This window comes from Dermacentor andersoni, chromosome 4 (assembly GCF_023375885.2).
Source record: "Dermacentor andersoni chromosome 4, qqDerAnde1_hic_scaffold, whole genome shotgun sequence".
Taxonomy (NCBI): domain Eukaryota; kingdom Metazoa; phylum Arthropoda; class Arachnida; order Ixodida; family Ixodidae; genus Dermacentor; species Dermacentor andersoni.
The window spans coordinates 84,111,488-84,131,459 of record NC_092817.1 but is presented as its reverse complement, the minus strand read 5'-3'; the positions used below and the strand labels follow the sequence as shown (position 1 = coordinate 84,131,459).

Here is a 19,972-nt window from a genome sequence, read left to right as displayed (position 1 = left end):
ATATGTCACCCCAGTGACGCTGCTGCCATACCTTCTTTCTCTCAATGCCGCGCCGCCATTGGACGTCACATTTATTGTCACCGTTCAGCACGCCGTGCGAGCACAAAACGCAGAGTCGCCGAGTTTCCGAAGCAGGCTTCTCCACATAAATACGTTTACTGCGGAGAAGCCAATTTGACGACCGCTTATACGCACGCGCGCGCGCGCGCACACACGCGCCTTAAGGCCAGAATACATGGAGCGAACTTTCACGACGAAGTTCGGGCGGCAGAAAATCTGCCGCGGCGCGACGCCGTGTGTTCGTCGGGCTGCGCTACATGGAGCGAAGACAGGCCGGCCGCCGCCGGCGAGTCGCTGCGTTGTTATCAGTGTGGCTAGACGAGGCAAATGCGCTGTCGTGAAACACATGACAAAAAAAAAAAAAAAAACCTTAACGGCAATTATTATCGCTTTTGAATTACGGAACACTCTAAGAACGCGTAAAATTTTGTTTAGAAATGATTTCTAGTCTTTTTTTATGTGTTTGAGACATTCATGTGCCGATGTAGTTTAAAGAAAGCGGCGATGCTATGCGTTGTGGCAACACTGGGCGGGTAAACAACTTTCGGCTCCTCCGACTCCGCGGTTCTGTTCTGTGGCTCAACGCGCGCGCGGCCGAAGCAAGCAGACCCGAAAGTAGCGCACGTGAGCTTGTCTAACCATGGCTGTTATTGTTAAATTCCAGCCGCGCCGCTTTGGATGCCATGAATACGAAAAGCGGGAGACCGGCGTGAACGATAGAGCGGGATCGGGATACACGGACAAGCGGGGAAGCCTAGCCGGAAGTCGGGGCGGATAGTGAGACCTGATTGGCTCGCTTTGGGGCGCCGCTCGTTTGCCGCTTCCGGTATCGTCGGCGCCCGACGAACTTTTCTGCACCGGCTGGATCGGCGGCGAACGACGTTTTCTCCGCCGCCGCGCGTCGCGCGTACGCCGCCGGGCGTCGAACGCCGACTATTCGTCGCATATTCGCTCCATGTATTCTGGCCTTTATATATATATATATATATATATATATATATATATATATATATATATATATATATATATATATATATATATATATATATATATATATATATATATTACCATCACATGTGCCGTGACTAGCGTTTTGTGAAGCATTTTCGATGCTTGAAAATTTTCTTTCGTTCTTTTTTAGAGAGGAAGGGGGGCTCCTGTCTATTTGTTGAAGTGCTCTAGCATATTGCGTCGTGTTTGACAGGGAAACGTTGTGTGGGGATGTGCGGTGCGTACAGATAGATCGGCCGCGCAGAGATAATCTTGTATTTCATGGAATAACCGATGAATCTGCGGAGACCTGGTCGCCAACAGAACAAAAAGCTTGCTGTTTCTAAATCAAGCATTGAATGTAAAAATAAACAGCAACGATGGTCGTATATCTCGAGCACGAAGGCTCGGCCGTTTTATCTCAGGTGAATGCAGGCCTACTGTAGTCAAATTTTCATCTTCGAAACTCCGAGAAACAATCCTTGGTTCCAGAAGTAAGTTGAAATCATGTGGTGTATCCATCAGCGAAGACTTTTGCAAAGCTGCGAAATCCATCAGGAGAAAGTTACAAAAGTTTGGCAAGAAAAGCGGGCAAGCATCTTCTATAAAGTTCAATAAACTGTACATAAACAGGAAATGCTACATTTATTTGTCTACCACCGACAGTGTCTGTGAAATTAACTTGAACAGTGAACGGAGCGAAGCTGGCCAATCGTCTGACACTACGAATCTTTCTGGTAATACATCATTACCTTAATCAAAAATGGGGAAAGTCGCCTGCTTCCCAGGGACATGTCGCTATTATATTCTAACGTCGGAAGCGCTGTCAGCCAGCGGAACACCTTATCTTCAATTTTCGATTCTTGCGGTGATGATGTGATTATGCTGAGAGAAACCTGGCTGTCTAATAAAATTTGCGATGACGAATAATTTGTTTGTGAAAAGAACTACAGGATTTACCGTCGCGATCATGATGTCAAAATTGGAGGTGGTGTCTTGGTTGCTATTGCCGACAACTTAAAGTCTAGTGTTGTTGCAGTTAGACACAAACTTGGAATTTATTTGTGTCCGTACTCACATAAACCATCAAAGTGCTCTATTCTGTGCGTGCTATCGATCACCAGGTTCGGCACCTAACTTCTGCAATGATCTGCACGATGTAATAAACCACTTGGTGTAGTAGTTTTTACATTCACTAATATTCCTTCTAAGTGTTTTATCTACCAAAAACAAGCTGATCTGGGTCCTCCCATGTTGCGGAAGGATCACGTGAAAGCCAATTATTCCTTAAACTGTGCCTGAACCTTAATCTCACGCAACTTGTATCAACAACTGCTATATATGGTACCACAGCGTCTAATATTTTAGACTTAATACTCGCTACTGAGCCTCAACTTGTGAATTCCATTGATTACTTGCCCGGCGTAAGCGACCACAGCTTCATTCATTTCACCGTCAAAAAGCGTGTCGTTCATGCTGTTAGAAACCTTAAATTGATCAAAGATTACGTGAGAGGGAATCATGCTGGAATGAACAGCGAACTCTCATTATTCATCGCGGAATACATACCTCCATTCTTTGATCGCACAGTTGAAGAAAACTATAAATTATTCAAAAACAAAGCCGCATTACCAGTAGCTAAATATGTACCGACTCGTAAGATTTCTTTAAAGAAGCGCTCGCCTTGGTTTTCAATTACTCTCGAAAGAATGTTATACAAGAAAAAGCGACCTTTTCGTCTCGCAAAGCAGGACGGGACGCTAGCTCGTCGGTGTGCACATAGTGAAGCTTTGCGCACTTATAGAACTGCGATAAGTAAAGCTAAGCACGTTTTTTTTTTCAATAACACATTACCTTCGCTTCTTTCAGCAAGCCCATGGAAGATTTGGACGCCAATCAAGCCTGATAGCAATGTCATGGCCAGTGAAGACTGCTGTGCAGTACTAAACAATATCTTCACGAACGAATTTACTGAAGTCCTCACTGCCCCAACACTGCGCATACACAAACACATCCCCCCCCCTGTGGACCCAGTTATTATTGAATTTGCAGGAATATTGAAGTTAATCCAGGACTTGAAACCGCCGTCTAGCTGCGGCGTTGGCGCAATTAATTCGAAACTTTTGAAGAGCACTGCAGCATATTCATCTGTCTTCTTTATGTACCTCTTCACCCAATCTCTTGATAGTGCGTCATTACCTGCAGATTGGAAGATACGGAAAGTGGTTTCTCTTTTTATATATGGCAATCCACGTTCACCTCTTAATTATAGACGTATTTCACTAAGAAACATTCCTTGCTAACTTCTTGAGCACGTAATCTACTCGAATCTTGTCTCCTTTCTATAATCAAACTCCTTCTTCACTCCTTCTCAGCATGGCTTCCGTAAAAGTTACTTCTGTGAAACACAATTAATATCCTTCATTAATAACTTAGCTTCCTCTTTAGACAAAGGACGAGGGAGTTCTCTTGTCTCGACTTGTCCCTTGTCATTACTGTGCTATGTTACTTGTATCCCCTCCTTCGCTTTCCTCCTCACGCTCTCTTCGCTATCGCCGTACGTCATACATGGCCCGCAGCTCGGCGAATAGAGACAGGTTTTAGAGACAGGCATGTTTCAGACGAGGTTAAGGGAAGACAGGTTACGCCAGCGCATACCATCTGGTTGGCGACACTATCATCGACAAAAGCCTAGACATGGCCATCGTCTCCAATTTTTGTGGCCAGCTGTGGAGTCGGCCGGGGGTTTGAACTGCGAATACGACCAATTGGCTTTCAGTTTGTTAGCGGCTTGCGCGACCAGGGTGGTAGGTTGCTATGGCTGCGTACGTAGCGTGTAGTCCCAAGGGAGGGCTTTGTCTGCTGGACTAGCTAAATGTTTGAGACGACTTGACGAGGGCCGCTAATGAAGCGATTCATCTCACGTGATGAGGCCTGCTTTCTTCTGAAGAGTAAGATAAACAGGGGTGAGTTGTGGCTGACTGTTGATGGTCATAACGCGTTTTTTTCTGCATTCGCAGTGCAAACAGCCTCTTCGATTTAAATCCGATTGCCATGAGAACCTTTCTACATTGCACATTGTTACGTGATCTTAGTCAACGTCAAATTGTGGAGAGATGCTGTCGTGCTGTTTCTCTTCTCTGCGAACGACTGCTCCGCCCGTAGTGGCGAGCTCCTAAAAAGGTGTCAGTTTAACTTCACCATTAATCTTTTTTCATTCATTAAAATTAACGTTGGGAAAAACCGGCGATTTACTGTACTTGTTGCCTGTATTTCACCTGTATATAAATAAATAAATAAATAAATAAATAAATAAATAAATAAATAAATAAATAAATAAATAAATGAATGAATGAATGAATGAATGAATGAATGAATGAATGAATGACAAAATAAATAAATAAATAGCTGGCTTTAAACATTTTGCAGAGAAAATCTACCAAAGTAATGAGAAAACTCACAGCCAAGCTTACTCTTGCCTTAATATATAGATAGAGGTTATCGCGTCTTGGGTATTACTTTCTAAGATCACACTGCATCGAAAAATGTAGCAGTATTTCGCAGACAAATGGTTAGTGTATTTACTGAACGTAAGCAGCTTAGCTAGCTTTATACTTCGGGTCTTCTATGTTAATATGCAATGCGCTTGACGCTAGCTGTCACATTTCAATTCATAAAATATAAATGCAGCAGCTGCTGCTGCTGCCTGCTGCTGCTGCTGCTGCAAAAAAAAGAAAACTAAAGCAAAGGAGCAAAAGGAAACGAAAAAAGAGTTTGAAGGGGCCTTACCGTTGTGGAGAAACTGCACGAAACTGGCCTTGTTAAGCGCAGAAGGCACAAAGAACTGAATAAATGAACAGCAAGAAAATGAATTTAAAGTCACCTTTAGTAATAATGGAGCGCCATAACATACATGGACTGTTGCAGTAAACATCACGACTTCAGCAACAAAATAACACCCCAGCTGCCATTTCAGAGACAGCTAGCAGCCCGACATTCGGCTGGTGAGCACAAAGGTATCAGAAGAGAAAATTCAGCGCCTGGTCTACCGTAAACACCGCAAAAGAAAAGAAAAGGCGGGGGGGGGGGAAGGGGTCGAACTGAGGCGAAAAAGAAGCGAGCCAGGCGTCAAGCCGGACAGGCCGCGACAGGTCATATATGCCAGCCATCGTTGACAGAATTTCGTAATGGGAAACGTAACGTGAATACGGGTCCTTCGCACCGGCCGACGAGAGGAGATTGGCGCCTTTCTCTCTCTCCCCCCTCCCCCCTACCCCGGCACTCGTATGTTTCTCAGTGCGTTATATATATCTGCGCATAACATCTGCTCCGCATTCCAAATGCGGGATCAGATCGCGAAGCGCGACACTGATGACGACGACGACGAGACACCGTTATTTGAGACGCCAATACGCGCACCAACCAACGCCCGTGCCTTGTAAGCGCGTGCCTCCGTGGCTGGGGCGGGTTTTATGAAGCCGCGCTTCACGCCTATCCGGGACGTCAGTTCCAGCTGTCGTGCGCTCGCTGCCCCCAAAGATCGGTGACACTGCTGCTTTCCGGGCGGATAGACCAGACCGGAAAGCTGACTGACTGGCACGCAACCTTAAGCGCGGAAGAAGTGCGATAACAATCGTCTCAAATTCCACTCTCACCTTATCGGAGAACCAGGGAAGGAAAAGAATAATAAAAGAATATATACAGAACCAACGCAAATGTTGGAATCTACGCGAAGCGAAGCATTAGTGAAGCGGTTATTTAAATGCTGTTCAACCAACGACAATGTGTACATTCTTTTGTTAAATTTCATTCCACGCGACGTGTGTGCGTTTATGCTCATCCGCCACAAAGGTTACAACTTTCATCACGTGACGCTTTGACGTTAATGCGCTGCACAGCTCACACTCCATGCGGAAATGCAAACACCGAATCAAGAGGATGCACAGCGTGAGACATCCACATAGTGATGTGGTGAGTACGAAAGCGATGGGCGATGCAGGCTGAGGGAATAATGGTGGGGACAGGTGTATGCACAGAAGAGTGAGTCACACATCTAGCTACATTTAATAGTTCTATCACACTTGCGTTCCAGTGGCCCATACCCATTCTGGAGGAGCGGCCAAGAATGATCGCACACTCAGTGGCTCGTATCGAATGACAAAAAAAAAAAAATATTCCAGTAAACCAAGAAACTGAATATTATTTCCACGCTGTAAGCGTTGAATATTGTCAACGTAGGCGCGAAGAGCATGATGCGCTTTTCTATTAAACATTCGGTGCTCTCTAGGGATGCCTACGAACCGATATACATACAACATTTAGGCAGGATAATCATCATCATCATCATCATCATCATCATCATCATCATCATCATCATCATCATCATCATCATCATCATCATTGTTATTATTATTATTATTATTATTATTATTATTATTATTATTATTATTATTATTATTATTATTATTATTATTATTATTATTATTTATATTATTATTATTATTATTACACGGAGCAAGGCTCACGGCCACTACAGTATACTCTTTGCTAGGGCTTGCACTCGGCGCACATATAAACATATAAGCGTCCAATACATGTAGCCAAACATATCCACCGAGACACTGAACAACCCAGCAGCAGCCAGCAGCATATTATGTGGATTGCGCGATGTTAATTATACCCGTTCAATAATTCCGTCACGTCCTAATGACCAATTAAAGCGAATGGTGAACGTTGTCGACGATGACGGCGAAAGCGTGACACCCCAGGACAGGAGTAAACAAAGCAGAAAAGCACGTATATGCGAGTCCCACGCTTACACCGTGTGTCACGCATATGCTGTCTGCGTTGTAAACTGATTTATCTCCTTCAGGGTTCTTAAGGGTTCGAATCGGTCTATAATTCTCCCCCTTACATCCCCAAAGGCTGTAACGCTGCGAGATAAGACCAGAAAACATCTTTAAGGGTGAAGATTGGTTTACAGTGTAATGCCGTATCGTGCACGCGTGCAGGATATGTCAGAGAGATCGATTACTGCGTCCTCGTTGTGAGCTCTGCGCACCTAAAGCACCTAATCGCTGGACGTTTCCCTTGACAAGCGTTTTCGTGCGTAACAACGCACCTTGCGAGTCGTGTTTCTTGCCGGTAAAATCATCTTGCGTGGGGCGCACATTTTACCTGTAGCATTGGCGTTATTCTGTCTTCTGAAATAGCCTTTGCGTTTCTCTTGCTTTCGCTCGTTTCAGAAGCAAACCTAAATTATTGTGCACTTTTCGACGCCCTTTATTATACAATGTAAGCGCAGCTGCGCTTAATTAAAGAAATAATAGTGCCTGTTTCTTGGCCTCATGCAGTCATTAATTTGTACTTACTCTAGTTTAATCACGCGCACTGGGAATGAAAATTCTGGGAAAGCTTTCTTTTGTTCTCTTCCTTTGACTCTTCGCTGACTGTACTATACGTTATGTTACACCACGTTTGTATAGTCAACGCAAAGTCGACTAACGCGGAGTAATTTACCAAGAAATTATAATTTCTTCGCATTGTAGGAGCCTCCAGCTTCGCTAATTCGACCCTGGTAAAACCTTCGCCGCTTTTTGTTTTTGACGAAGGCCCAACCTTTAGGAAAGTGTCGACACAACGTAAAAATAAAGCCTCACTCTCGAATGACTCGTACTTCTTCAACTAAATAATTACGAAAGACAGTCTGAAACTTGGAATAAGTATGCAGACTACATGAACATATGGTCACTCATGCGTGCTTGAAAACTCCTGAACTTCGCAAGCTCTCAGGAATTCCACGAATCATTAAGAAAGCTTACAGAATAGTCCCTTCACGCACATTATAATATGTCTTAACTGCTATCTCACGTCGAACTTCTTCGATTGCACCATTTTCTGCAAGGCGCTTTCGGAGTTCACGCATCGGCTGCAGGCCTTGCTCCGAGACAGTTGGAAAATGAGTTGGAAGTGCCGCCCGTGATGTCATCATTGTTTTATTTCATGTCTGTGTTTTCGTGTGCGTCCTTTTAGCGGCAATTGTATCTCATAGCGAGTACCAAGCGAACCAACAAGGAGTTGTTCTGAAGCATATTTCCCGGGTTGCTCCTCCTCCTCCTCCTCCTCCTCCTCCTCCTCCTCCTCCTCCTCCTCCTCCTCCTCCTCCTCCTCCTCCGCCTCCTCCTCCTCCTCCTCCTCGTCACCATCATCAGCGGCCTATGTTTAAGTGCACTGCAGGACGAAGGTATCTCCCAGCGATCTCCAATCACCCCTGCTCTGCATTCAGTCAGCTAATACCAACTTGCGCCTGCAAATTGCCTAATTTCATCACCTCGCCTAATTTGCTGCCGTCCTTGACTGCGCTTCCTTTCTCTTGGTACCCATTCTGTCACTCTAATGGTCCACCGGTTGTCTTCCCTACGCATTACATGGCCTGCCTGCACAGCTCCTTTCTTTTTTCTGTTACTGTTGAAAAATCGGCTATCCCCGTTTACTCTCTGATCCACATCAGCATCTTCCCATCTTTTCACATTGCGCCTAGCGGTTCTCGTTCAATCGCTCCTTGCGCGGTCCTTAACTTGTTCTCGGATTTCTTTGTTAACCTCGAAGTTTCTGCCCCATATGCTAGCACTGGTAGAATGGAATGATCGTATACTTCTTTCAGCCATTATTTGGTGTTGCCTTCCGTATGCCCTTGAACCCATATTTGTTACTCTGTGAATTTACTTCTCCTGATCATGGTCCCCTTTGTGTAAGAGACCTACATAAACGTACTCTTGCACATACTCTAAATAATGACTAGAGATCATGAATACTTATCCCCATGCAAGGTTAATAGACATTACCTCTGTCTTCCGTATATTAATCTCTCACACGTCCTCGGCTAAGCTCAACAATCATTTGTTGCAGTTTATCGCTAGTGTTGCTGAAAAGGTCAATGTCATCTGCAAGCTGTAGGTTATTGAGATATTCGCCATTTACTCTCCCTCGTAAGCCTTCCCAGTCTAATAGCTTGAATACTGGAGAGCATTGGAGAGATTGTGCCTCCTCGCCTGACCCTATCGCAACATGTATATTTTCATTTTCTTGAGGAGAATTAGGGTCCCTGTGGAGTCTTTGTAGATGCTCGTGCAGATATACACGTATTTTTTCTGTACTTTGATTACGCTATGCCTCCATGACTGCTGGTATCTCTACTGACTCAAATGTCTTTTCATAATATGTGAAAGCCCTTCCCGCTGACACTGGCAAAAAAAAAAAAAAAAGCCGAAAGCCAGTGGAGCTGTACTAGTGCAGGTGCAAAGCAAATTAGGAAGGGCCCTTAATCTTGAACAAAGGCACTCCCTCACCGGAGCAGGAATTGGCCTCCTTGGTTGCAGTATTTGGCCACTACCTCTTTCAATACTCCTGCGACCCATGGCCCTCAGTTCCCAGCGGCTACGGAGCACCTGACCAAGGCGGCGATCAGACCTGCGACGCGGTCGAGCGTGCTAAGAATCTCTGGATCAGGACAGGCCGCCGCTGGAAACTGAGCCTGGTAACGCTTAACACGCGAACCCTCTCGAGTGAGGCTAGCTTAGCAGGGCTCTTTGAAGAATTATAAGGCATTGCCTGGGATAATATTGGCCTTAGTGAGGTTAGAACAACTGGTGAGGCTTATACAGTGCTGACTAACGGCCACGTCCTCTTCTACAGAGGTCTTCTAGATAAGAGAAAATACAAGGTAGGACTTCTAATTCATAAGGACACAGCGGACGACACTGACGAATTCTACAGCATTAATCAGAGAGCATCAGTCGTCGTTATAAAGCTAAACAGGACATATAGATTAAAGGCAATACAAACCTACACTCCAACCTCCAGTCATGGTGATGAAGCGATAAAACAGCTTTATGATGTTAAAATAGCAATAAAAAATTACAAGCTCAGTATACTGTAGTCATGGACAACTTCAATGCCAAAGTGGGGAAAAAGCAGGCTGGGGAAGAAGTAATTGGTAACTACGGCTTCGATTCCACGAATAATAGAAGAGCGATGTTGGTAGGATTAGTGAAAAGGAATAGACTCTGATTAATGAATACCTTGTTCAGGAAGCGCAGTAACAGGAAGCGTGCCTGGAAAAGCAAGAAATTAAATAGGTTTCATTCTGTCGGCCGATTCCAGCATAGCGCAGGACGTCTAGGTGTTAGGCAGGGTAGAGGGCAGTGATCACAGGCAGTGTGTCGGAACAGAACGAAAACAAAAACGAAAAATGAAACAAAACGATATTTTTAACCGGAACGAAAATAACAGAAACGTTATTTGTTTTTTTTTTGTTTGTTTCGGAGTGAAACCGAAATATGTTTGATCGGTTTTCAGTGCAAGGGGAAAGTTGTCAATCCGAAACAATCGACGTCAGGCAACGTCAGAATCGGCAAGTATCTCAGAGTTCCGCATAAGCGCGTATCCCAGGCATTGATAATGCGAGCGATAGCCGGTCGAGCACTCCGCTAATCTATGCCTGCCGCTCCGTGCACTAGCAGATCGGCATCGTAGCAAAACCCAGGGCTCGCGCGCTGAAGAGCTTAACGTTTCGTTGTCTGCGGGTACATCACTTTGTTACCGAAGCTTTATAGTTAGTTTATGTTCGTTTAAGTGCGTTTTATCGGAACAGCCGTCTCGCATTTCGGCGAGTACACTCGATGACGTGCTGCTTCTGAGATCATGATCTGTGCCTTGACTGAAGGCACTGAGCATAGTCTCAGAATTCATAATTCACTTATTTAGAAAAAAAAAATGACACGTTTTTATGGTTACTTTGCTTCGAAAATTCCTTCGGATCTTTTTTTTTTCTCATTTCGGAGCAGAACCGGAACGAAAAACATTTCGTTCCGGCACTTTGATCGTAGTTAATGAGGTCCAAGATTTCTCTCAATCTGAAGAGAGAAAGAGCAAAATTATTCAAGAAGGAACAGGCCGACCTAGGCTCAGTGAGGGTAAAAGCAGACGAATCCAGGCTGGTCCTCGCAACTAAATATGCAGCGTTAGAAAGGAAAGTTGAATATCACACAGAGGTAATAAATAAAACCGTAACTAGATTGATTTCAGAACCAGAATTGAAGTGGAAGGTAAGGCGCCAAGGCAACCAGTATAGGTAAACTCTTGAGCATAATTCATTCCTAATGCCTTCATTCGCGTAATGAAGATTTCTCAAGGGCTGCTGTTCCTTGAGCTACGACGCGTGCATTAATTAATTAATTGATTGAATTACTGATACCTAAAATGCCCCTGGTGCGGAGTATTACACGAGGGGTGAGTTGTTACATTTGTGTGAGGTCGACGGACTAACGTTGTCCGTGCATCTCGCGCAAAGGAGGTACTTTTAACCTTCCTTGGCGACACTGGGGCCGTATGACGCAAAAATATTCCATTTGATTTCATTCCAGTCTCCTGACATCAAATTTTTGTAGCCGCCGACGCAATCATAAGGCGGTGGCCCGGATCGTCGTTTGAACAACCGAATCAAACGCTCTCCTTATTTATAGGAGGCTGCTTTAGTTTGCTTTAAAGCAAATAGAATTGCCTACATTGACAGATTTTTCTTATCTAGTTGGCTGGCAACAAGCGAGGAGTGTGCAGCAGGGTCAGTGCAAGGGTTCGCTGCTCTAGGATGTAAGGATTCGGTCTGGGCGAGCGCAGTGAAAGTAGATAAGTGGATGAGGAGGGCGGTGCAAGCGTCTGCGATTGGTGCGCGTTCCCTTGCTTAGTTTTTTGTGGCTGGTCGACAATCGCGACGGGCGTGCAATGCAGCTTTCAAAATGCATTTCAAACGGATCCTCAGCGAGAAGGAGTTGTCAGAGCGATGTCGTACATTTACCTAGAGGGCTCGACAACGTGACACCTTCACGCATAAATTTTTTTATACGCAGAGAAATCCATTCTCCCCAGCAGCAACACATGAAGCCCAAGTCTGGAAACAGGGCGCATTGTCTTAAGCGTTGAGGGCATCGTCATGCGTTGCCGACATCTGCGCGCCCACTGCATGCGGCGCAAATGGGCAAGTAGAGTTGAGGAGCATTGGACGGTCCTTGGCGCGTGCCAAGAGTTCGGGCCACTGAGGGGAACAACGCCGAAGAAGGTGTCGTCGAACGGCGTGCAACTGCGGCAGCGGCGGAGAACTGCGATTGGCGCTGTGCCTTGTTGCCCTCGCTGGTTGCTCGTTGCTAGTGTCGGGCTCACGCAATCCGAGAGAGATGTGCCAGGCAGCGCCCGTAACGTAGGTTGCGAGCGAGGCGCAGAAACAGTGATGCCGTATATTGCGAAATCACGACCTGCAGCAGGTTCTCGTAGATGCCCGGGCCTGTAGAAGTCAGAACTCCGACAGAGGACCGTCTGGCAGCTCGCGACTTGCGTGGAGATAGCGCAAGTGTTGGTCACTCACGTTGTTGACGTAGAAGTGATTATCGAGCTGAAGAAACCGGATGGCAGAGTTGCTTCTGCAAAACTTCGGTAGACCATGCATCCGCGGAAGGTTCGCCTGCTGCTGCTTGCGGCAAAATACGGGTTTGATAAGAGACTATAAATAAATAAATAAATAAATATATATATATATATATATATATATATATATATATATATATATATGCACACACTGGCTAAAATGATCGTATCTCAGAAAGTGACCGCTCTAAAATACCATGCCTGCTATTGCATGGTCCGACTTCGTTTTGGTCGTCCATAGAAAAGTTGGAGGTGTCCAAAGTTGCCCTCGGTCTCTACCTTTGTCATACCTGGGACAGTATCTTTGGACGATACTTACGGGGATTCTTTCACTTTCGTGAGATTTAGAGTGACTGTTACTGGACGCATCCACCCTCTACGGGCGCCAGCATTCATGCACACTACAGCCTGCTCGGCACTGTGCCAAGAATGCAGGCGTTCGTAGATGCTGACGCGTGCGGCGTTAAGGTACGGACACACTGGCGTCAAAACGCGCGCGGCACGCCGCCGGCGGCGCGCCGCGTGCCGCAAAACCTGCCGCGGAACCGGTTTGGTCTGCCGCGCAGAGGATGGGTCGAGGACCCATTTTCGGCGGCTTGCCGCGTGCCGCGAACCAATGAGAGACGTCCGGGCTTTCTCCTAAGCGCCACCTCTTGGCTACTGCCGAAGTTAACTTCCAGCGGCGGCGGCGGAACCACGATCGACGACCGAGCGCTCCGAGCCAGCCGCGACTGCTTTATGTGCATCCACGTGCTCGTGTGCATCCACGGTGAAAAATGAATTTGAACCGGCAGAACATGATGGAGCAATTTCTAGAGACTATTCGCTTGTTCCCCTTTCTATATGATAAAACCCATCCGGATTATAAAGACAAGGACGCCAAAATGAACCGGTGGGAGATCATCGGCAAAACATTCGATCTGACTGGTGAGTTGTTTTCATTCTTTATCTGAGCTTCCGCTGAATGTTCACGTCGGCAGGAATGTGCGGGGGTGAGCACACTTGTTTAGAGTGCTCTAGCGGTGTGCTGCGGAGCAAATGAGATGGAATCTCTGTTTCCTACGGGCATGGTGATTTTGCCTGAGCGGTTCGCATGTCGTATCAGGCTGCGCGCTTCGTACAGCGCCGCCTGAGCACTCAAACAAGTTGCTCATCTTTTCATTTTGCAACCTTTCTTGGTGATAAACAGTGGCATTTCTGCAGGACCGCAAGCAGCCGCAAAATTTAAAAATGTGAAAGATCGGTGGCTCAAAATTGTGTCGGCATCGGAGGGGGCCCGGAAAAGTGGCGCCGGAGGAGAGGCCGCAAAGGTCCACACGAAGTGGCCACTTTTTGACATCGTGGATGGCATGCTGAGGCACTCGCCACATTATGCAGAAAGGTAAAAAAAAAAAAAAGGCAACTTAGTTGCGTAGCCATCTGCGCCAACTCAAGCCTGGCATTGATAACTTCACTACTGTCACCTATCCTACCACTATTTTTTAAGCCGCTTTCTTCGTGTTTAATATCTTTTTACCTGCTTTGACTGCCCAAACATCTGTGTTTTTAAGAATGTATTCCCTTCAGCTGCGCTGGTAGCTTCGCTATTGTAATTTTCACATTACCTTTTTCCTGGCGAGAAATCTGCAGGGATTGCATCAAAACACCTCAAATTTTATATTTCAGGTCTTCATCAAATGTGCCCCCAGAAGAGGACGTGTACGTTAAGTCTTGTTTCCATAAGTGTAACTTCAGTTTATAAAGCTTCAAGTGATTTAACTTGTTATGCATCTGTGCTTTTGTGCAGCTCCATTCCGCCATCTCCACTGTCGTCGAACAGCCCTTCCAGTCCGAGTCTGGTGGCCAGGTGTGCACCTCATTGTTTGCTTACCATAACGGTTACTGCAGTGAAACAGTTTATGTACAACATTGTCATTTCATTCACTTGTGCAGCTGTATATCAAGCCCGGCTGCTATGCTTCTTCAAGAAATGTAAGCTGTACTAATTGTGGTGTCATTATCCACCAATAGTAGTAACATCCTATGTCTTTATATAATGCAGGTACTCTGACAGCCCCAATGATCTTAGTGATGAAGACGATTTGAGGTGGGTGGTGATTTTCAGCTTTGCTCGCTGTGGTGCATCACAGGTTCCATATCAATACACCCTTTCCACAAGCCTTTCACGTATAAGAGTGGGTCCACTCTATTATGCACTGTTATGCTGCACTCCCATAGAAAAGGATTAGTTTTATGTGCATACAGATCTTGGCTTAGTTGCTGTCATGACTCGCCGCAGGTGTGCAGTTTCAAGTGAATCACACACTCAACACTGCATTGCAATGTGCTGGGAAAAACGTTTAAGTGTCCTATTTAATGACTGCACGTCTAAAAACTGCAACAAGGTGTGAAACCAAGCTCTCGGGTACTAGATGAGTGTGATGTGCCTTGCTCCTTTTCATAGCATTGCAAGAAGACAACATGTTTTTTGCACGGCATAAATTGCAACATATTTATTTTTTCTATAGGCTCCCCAGCACATCAGAAGGTGCGGCATCTGCTGCTGGCTCTTCAGGGTAAGTTAGTGTTCACTTCCTTGTGTCGGAATATGACACCATAACAAACATTTTTTTGAGGCAGGTTGTCAACTTCACAAGCAGGAGCCGCTGCCCCAGATCCAGGGTAAGAAAGCTGTGCGCACTTTCTTTGATTGGAAGCAGACATACTTTTCCAGTGCATTTCTTGAATGTAATGATGTGGCCTGTCCTGCAGGTCTGCCAAAAGGCGAGCAGCCAATGGACGTTCCTCTAGGTACTGGCATGGTTCACATTTCCTGCAGTATTTGAATGATAATCAGTGATTGCAAGAAAACATTGCGCTGATATATTTATATGCAGGACCAAAAGAAGGCAGTCGGACAGCTTCGACGAAGCAGTGAAAGATGTCTTGGGCAGCTGCTCAGCTACGCTGTTAGCACTAAAAAAAAAAAAAAAGAAAAGCCTGCACCGACAGATGACAGCGACGATACAGCAAACTGGATAGCTGCTAAGCTGAGGATGCTACCAAATAAAAAAAGATGCGAGGTGACATTCAAGATCCACAAGCTGCTGTATGAAGCCGAAATGGAGCAATACGAATAAATGAAATGTGAAGTGCAGGCAATCGATCATATTTTTCTATGAAAGCAAGCAATTTCGGCTTTCTTTTGACATGATAGTGTTTGTGCATGCTGACAAGTAGTTGCCTGTTGTCGGAAATTACCTGCCGTCCTGCACGGGTCACGACACTTTCCTGCCATGGCACCTGGCCGTCACTCATGAAGTAGGATGCCAGTCTATCCCTTACTTCCAATGCAGCCCTGTAACAGAGAAAAGCACGAGATGTTCAACCTTTTCCTTCAGCTTATTGTGCCTGTCTGACTGAGGTCACAGTTCTAATGGGTGTGTTTTACTCCTCGTCGTTAGCTGTACCCACTGACTTTGTTGAAAACATGCACTACGCATGTATTTTTGCACTGTTACAACTCTTAACACAAACTCTAATGAACAAGATCTTATGCCAAGTGTTATTGATGAGCTTCAATTGCTTTAATGTAAATAAAGCAGGAAATGCAAACTATTACTGATTTCATGCCTTCATGGAAATAATAATTACCGAGCAGAGTGGTACCCCTGGTCTGTCCATCCAGGAAGGGCACTACTGTCGTTCCTCCATGCCCCATTTGTGACATTTCCCTCCCAGTCTTCGTGGTCAACAAATCCAGGAGGGTTGTACGTTGTCCTTGCGAACACCGAATCTTTCATCAGAAAATTGTGAAGCGCCACACATGCCCTTACAATGTTCTCAGTGGTTTCTTCCGACGCTCGAAAAGGTCTCTTCAGTATTCGCCACCTACTAGCCAGGATACCAAAACTGTTTTCTATGAGCCTCCTTGCACGACTCAGCCGGTAATTGAACACTGCCCTCTTCAAGTACTCGCTATACTGGCTGACCCTGTAAGCATGAAGAGCTAGAAAAAACAAAAGGTCAGGGCATTAAAATTACAGCATACATGTACAGTCGCGGACAGAATAAAATGGACCACGGGATCTCCGAAAACCTTCAATTCCCGAGCAGCCTGTAGCAGTAACCAGTAAAACTGCCCACGACAACGTTGTTAGCATATTCTAGTCGAGGTCCAAAATGTAAATACCAGAATGCGTTGTGAGGTTGCGGAGATATTCAGCTTTTTCTTAGATTTCATGGTCCGTAATATTCTGTCCGCGACTGTACATACTTAGATGAAAAATGCAATAGCACTAATTTCAAATTACTTAAATAACTGGCAGCTGTGGCACCCGCTGAATACAAGAAAAAAATTGTTCCTACATCTAATGTCCTCTGGGTGCCTCTTTCCAGTGCAGCCAATTTGAAATGCTACATAAACTGATATTATACGGGTTTTTATTAATTTTTGCATGCTTACGTTGTGCTAAAGAAATGCTACATAGGGCCACCTTTGGCTGAATTGCACAACTTGTGATTTTCAGTATATTATCCTGTCAGAAAAACAGGTTAGAAGTACTCATGCATTTGCTTACAATCATGCAATTAAACCTTCTATGTCAGCATTACATTTTATTACTGCATCATACTATTGCTTTCGCACAAAATGCAACATAACATGTAAATTATCAGTAATAAAAGTATTTTAATACACTCATATTGCACTGCATGCACGAAATTTAGTCCTCTGCACCATTTCTTTTTCCATGCAGAAACAACCTTTCCTTGTAGGACTTACTATGTACATGCATGCAGGCTAGACTGCATTTGTAAATGTTTTGTAGAAATTGTTTGACCATTTTTACCGTATGTATGCATTGCACGAAACTGTATCTGTTATGGAAAACAGTGGCAGCAGTAACACAGTATAGCTGCATTGATATTTCATCTCGGCAATCAGAGGAACATGTCAGCGTTAAAAGTAATTGAAGCAACTTGCCACGTCGAGGATAAGGCCGCATGAGGTAAGGCTTCAATGGAAAGGCCTCGTCGCCCACCATCAAGTATGGTATCAGTCCCGCTGAGCCAACTGTTGCTGCTGGGGGGATCCCAAATCTGCGCTCGCCCAATATGCGCATCAACTTCGTTCTTAAGAAAACTCCTCCATCGCTTTCTCCCCCGTAGTGGCCAACGTCCACATACACAAATCTGAAATAAAGCAAGTTTCAGTGCAGCCCACTTAGCATCTGTAGCACATGACTTTCACCTTGCTCCTGCTGAAGTCACTACTGCGTTCAAGTCTCATAAAAGTGATATCGGCGCTGCATTATAGTTTGACTAAATATACATGCCACACACAATCACAACTCGGATTACCATCTTAACATCTGCTGCTATTTGTGCAGAACCAAATATGTTTACTGTCAACCTGCGTGAGCAAACCATTGTAATCATACACCTGTCTACGCTATGCTCCTTAATTCGTCATGTAACTTACACCATTGAACTGACCTCTTTTCTTTCAGTGTATACAATAGCATTCTTTTTCAATGAATATAACACTTTTTTCATGATTCACAAGAAAAATGCACCATTAACGAGTAGTTTAACTAAAGTTTGGTTTTGCCATGAATGCACCATACCTATAATGGGCATCGCATGTTGCCATGAGGACTGTGCTGAACGACTTCTTGTAATTCAAGTTTCGTGACCCTGAATTTGCAGGACATTCAATGCTCACATGTTTTCCATCAATACATCCAATGCAGTTGGGAAAATTCCAGTCGACAAGCATGTCTGTGGCAATCTGAAAGAGTGATCGGGAGGCAATGTAATATGAGACTGTGACAAAACAATAGCGTAGTAATGCATAAGGCAACCTTTAGTTGTCTTATGCATTATGAGATGCCGGAGTTCAACACATTTGAAAAGTCAGTATGCAGGGGGCATTGGGAAAGTCAGTAGCATAACAAATGAGGTAAAGAAAGGCAAGCTGGACGCTTGTCCACACTATAAACTCTCTCCGCAGTAACAAAACGGACTGCAGTGCACTTACTTTTTTCCATTCTTCTGCTGTTTGTGGAAATCTTACATATATTGGCTGAAGTATTTCCCATAATGCAGCACAAGTTTCTCTTACGATCATTCCAGCCGTTGACCGTCCTGTCAGGAAGTTGAACGACAAACTTCTCATTGTGTCGCCGTTTGCGAGAAATCTGAAAAGCGTATTCTCATCACATACGTCTCAAAGGATAAATGAGGAGGAGAGGGGTGAGTTGCATCACACAGTGCTCATGCGGTATGTTTTACACAATATTTTCCGAGGGACTGCTGATCAGGCACTGTGACGGGACAGTACCGGGTCACGGACTTTCGGACTTACCTTACTGTCATGGCAAGTCGATCGTGTGCGGATATCGACTGCCTGAACGGAGTGTCCTGCCGCTCAATCACAGGCCGAACTAGGTGGAGCAGTGTGTCGAACGAGCTCGGCGGCATCCGAAGGAAGCTATAATAAAGAATCAAAGACATCACTATCACGTCACACACACGGCACACTACGCGTTTAAAAAGGTTATAATCACTCACTCTCGGAAGAAGCCTTCATCTCGGGCGCGCAGCCGGGGAAGCAAAACATTCGCTTGCCCCTCAACGTCTCGGTAGCGCCAGCAGGGGTGCACCCAAAACCTTCGTCTGCGTGCCTTTTGCGCGCGCCGCCGTCGCAACAGCAGAGAACACACAATGACCAAAACGCTCATCGTCGTCAGAACATCGTCGTCTGCATCTGCCATTGCAGGAATCAACGCGATCAGCGCGGTAGATAACGAGGGACGAGGAGCTGGCCTGCTCCGAGCAAGGAAAAAGCGCGCGACAACGGCGATGTCGCGCCTATGCTCGCGCAGTTCGAGACAAGGCGAGATCAGCGCTGTCACGTGACTCGGCGGCGGCCGCCGCGCACACAACCGATGTGGCCTCTCTGCCGCGCGGCGTTCTTGCCGCCGGCGGCGTGCCGCGCGCGTTTTGACGCCAGTGTGTCCGTACCTTTATAGTCACGCGAACTTTCGCTAAACAAAGTATCCCCGAAAGTGATCCCCCGAGAACACCACCCTTGCTGTCAGTTCCTGTTCATTGCAGATCTCAGGCGGTCTGCTATAAGCCTATGATACATCGGCGACAGGCAATAACGAGGCAGCAAAGTGTCCTGAAATTATGTGTGTGCGGCGTTACAAAAGTAGAGACCGAGAGCAACTTTGAAAGCCTCCAAATTTTCTACGGACGAGCAAAACGACTTCAGGGCCGCTATTTTGTAGCGATGCCTTATGCCTTATTCTACGCTATTCTTATCATCCACCACACACGGCCGCCTGATCCCGTTGATGATGTGCGCAGACCGTCGCTCTGACCACTGGCCAAGCGCGAAAAGCCTGAAAAAGCATAGAATCGGAAAAGGCATCGCTACAACATACCGGCACAGACCACG

At 45.5% G+C, this 19,972-nt stretch overlaps 1 protein-coding gene and 1 long non-coding RNA gene across 3 annotated transcripts; one reads left to right on the top strand and one right to left on the bottom strand.

The window, feature by feature from the left end:
- Positions 1–13,124: 13,124 nt before the first annotated feature.
- Positions 13,125–14,615, top strand: LOC129386255 (uncharacterized). Its single transcript, XR_008613697.2, has 5 exons — positions 13,125–13,909; positions 14,194–14,226; positions 14,315–14,374; positions 14,461–14,499; positions 14,570–14,615. It is a non-coding gene; the product is annotated as an uncharacterized lncRNA (long non-coding RNA).
- A 390-nt stretch (positions 14,616–15,005) lies between these two features.
- Positions 15,006–19,492, bottom strand: LOC126536800 (uncharacterized). 2 transcript variants are annotated; one of them, XM_055073985.1, is made up of 8 exons: positions 19,081–19,492; positions 18,875–19,000; positions 18,548–18,707; positions 18,135–18,298; positions 17,492–17,700; positions 16,162–16,516; positions 15,769–15,865; positions 15,006–15,340 (listed from the first exon to the last, which is right to left on the bottom strand). In XM_055073985.1, the coding sequence occupies exons 1-8, from the start codon at positions 19,281–19,283 to the stop codon at positions 15,332–15,334; spliced, it is 1,323 nt and encodes a 440-aa protein (XP_054929960.1). In that variant the 5' UTR covers positions 19,284–19,492; the 3' UTR covers positions 15,006–15,331. The 2 variants fall into 2 exon arrangements, with proteins under 2 accessions (XP_054929960.1, XP_072143981.1); XM_072287880.1 differs by having other exon boundaries at positions 15,006–15,865.
- Positions 19,493–19,972: the final 480 nt, after the last annotated feature.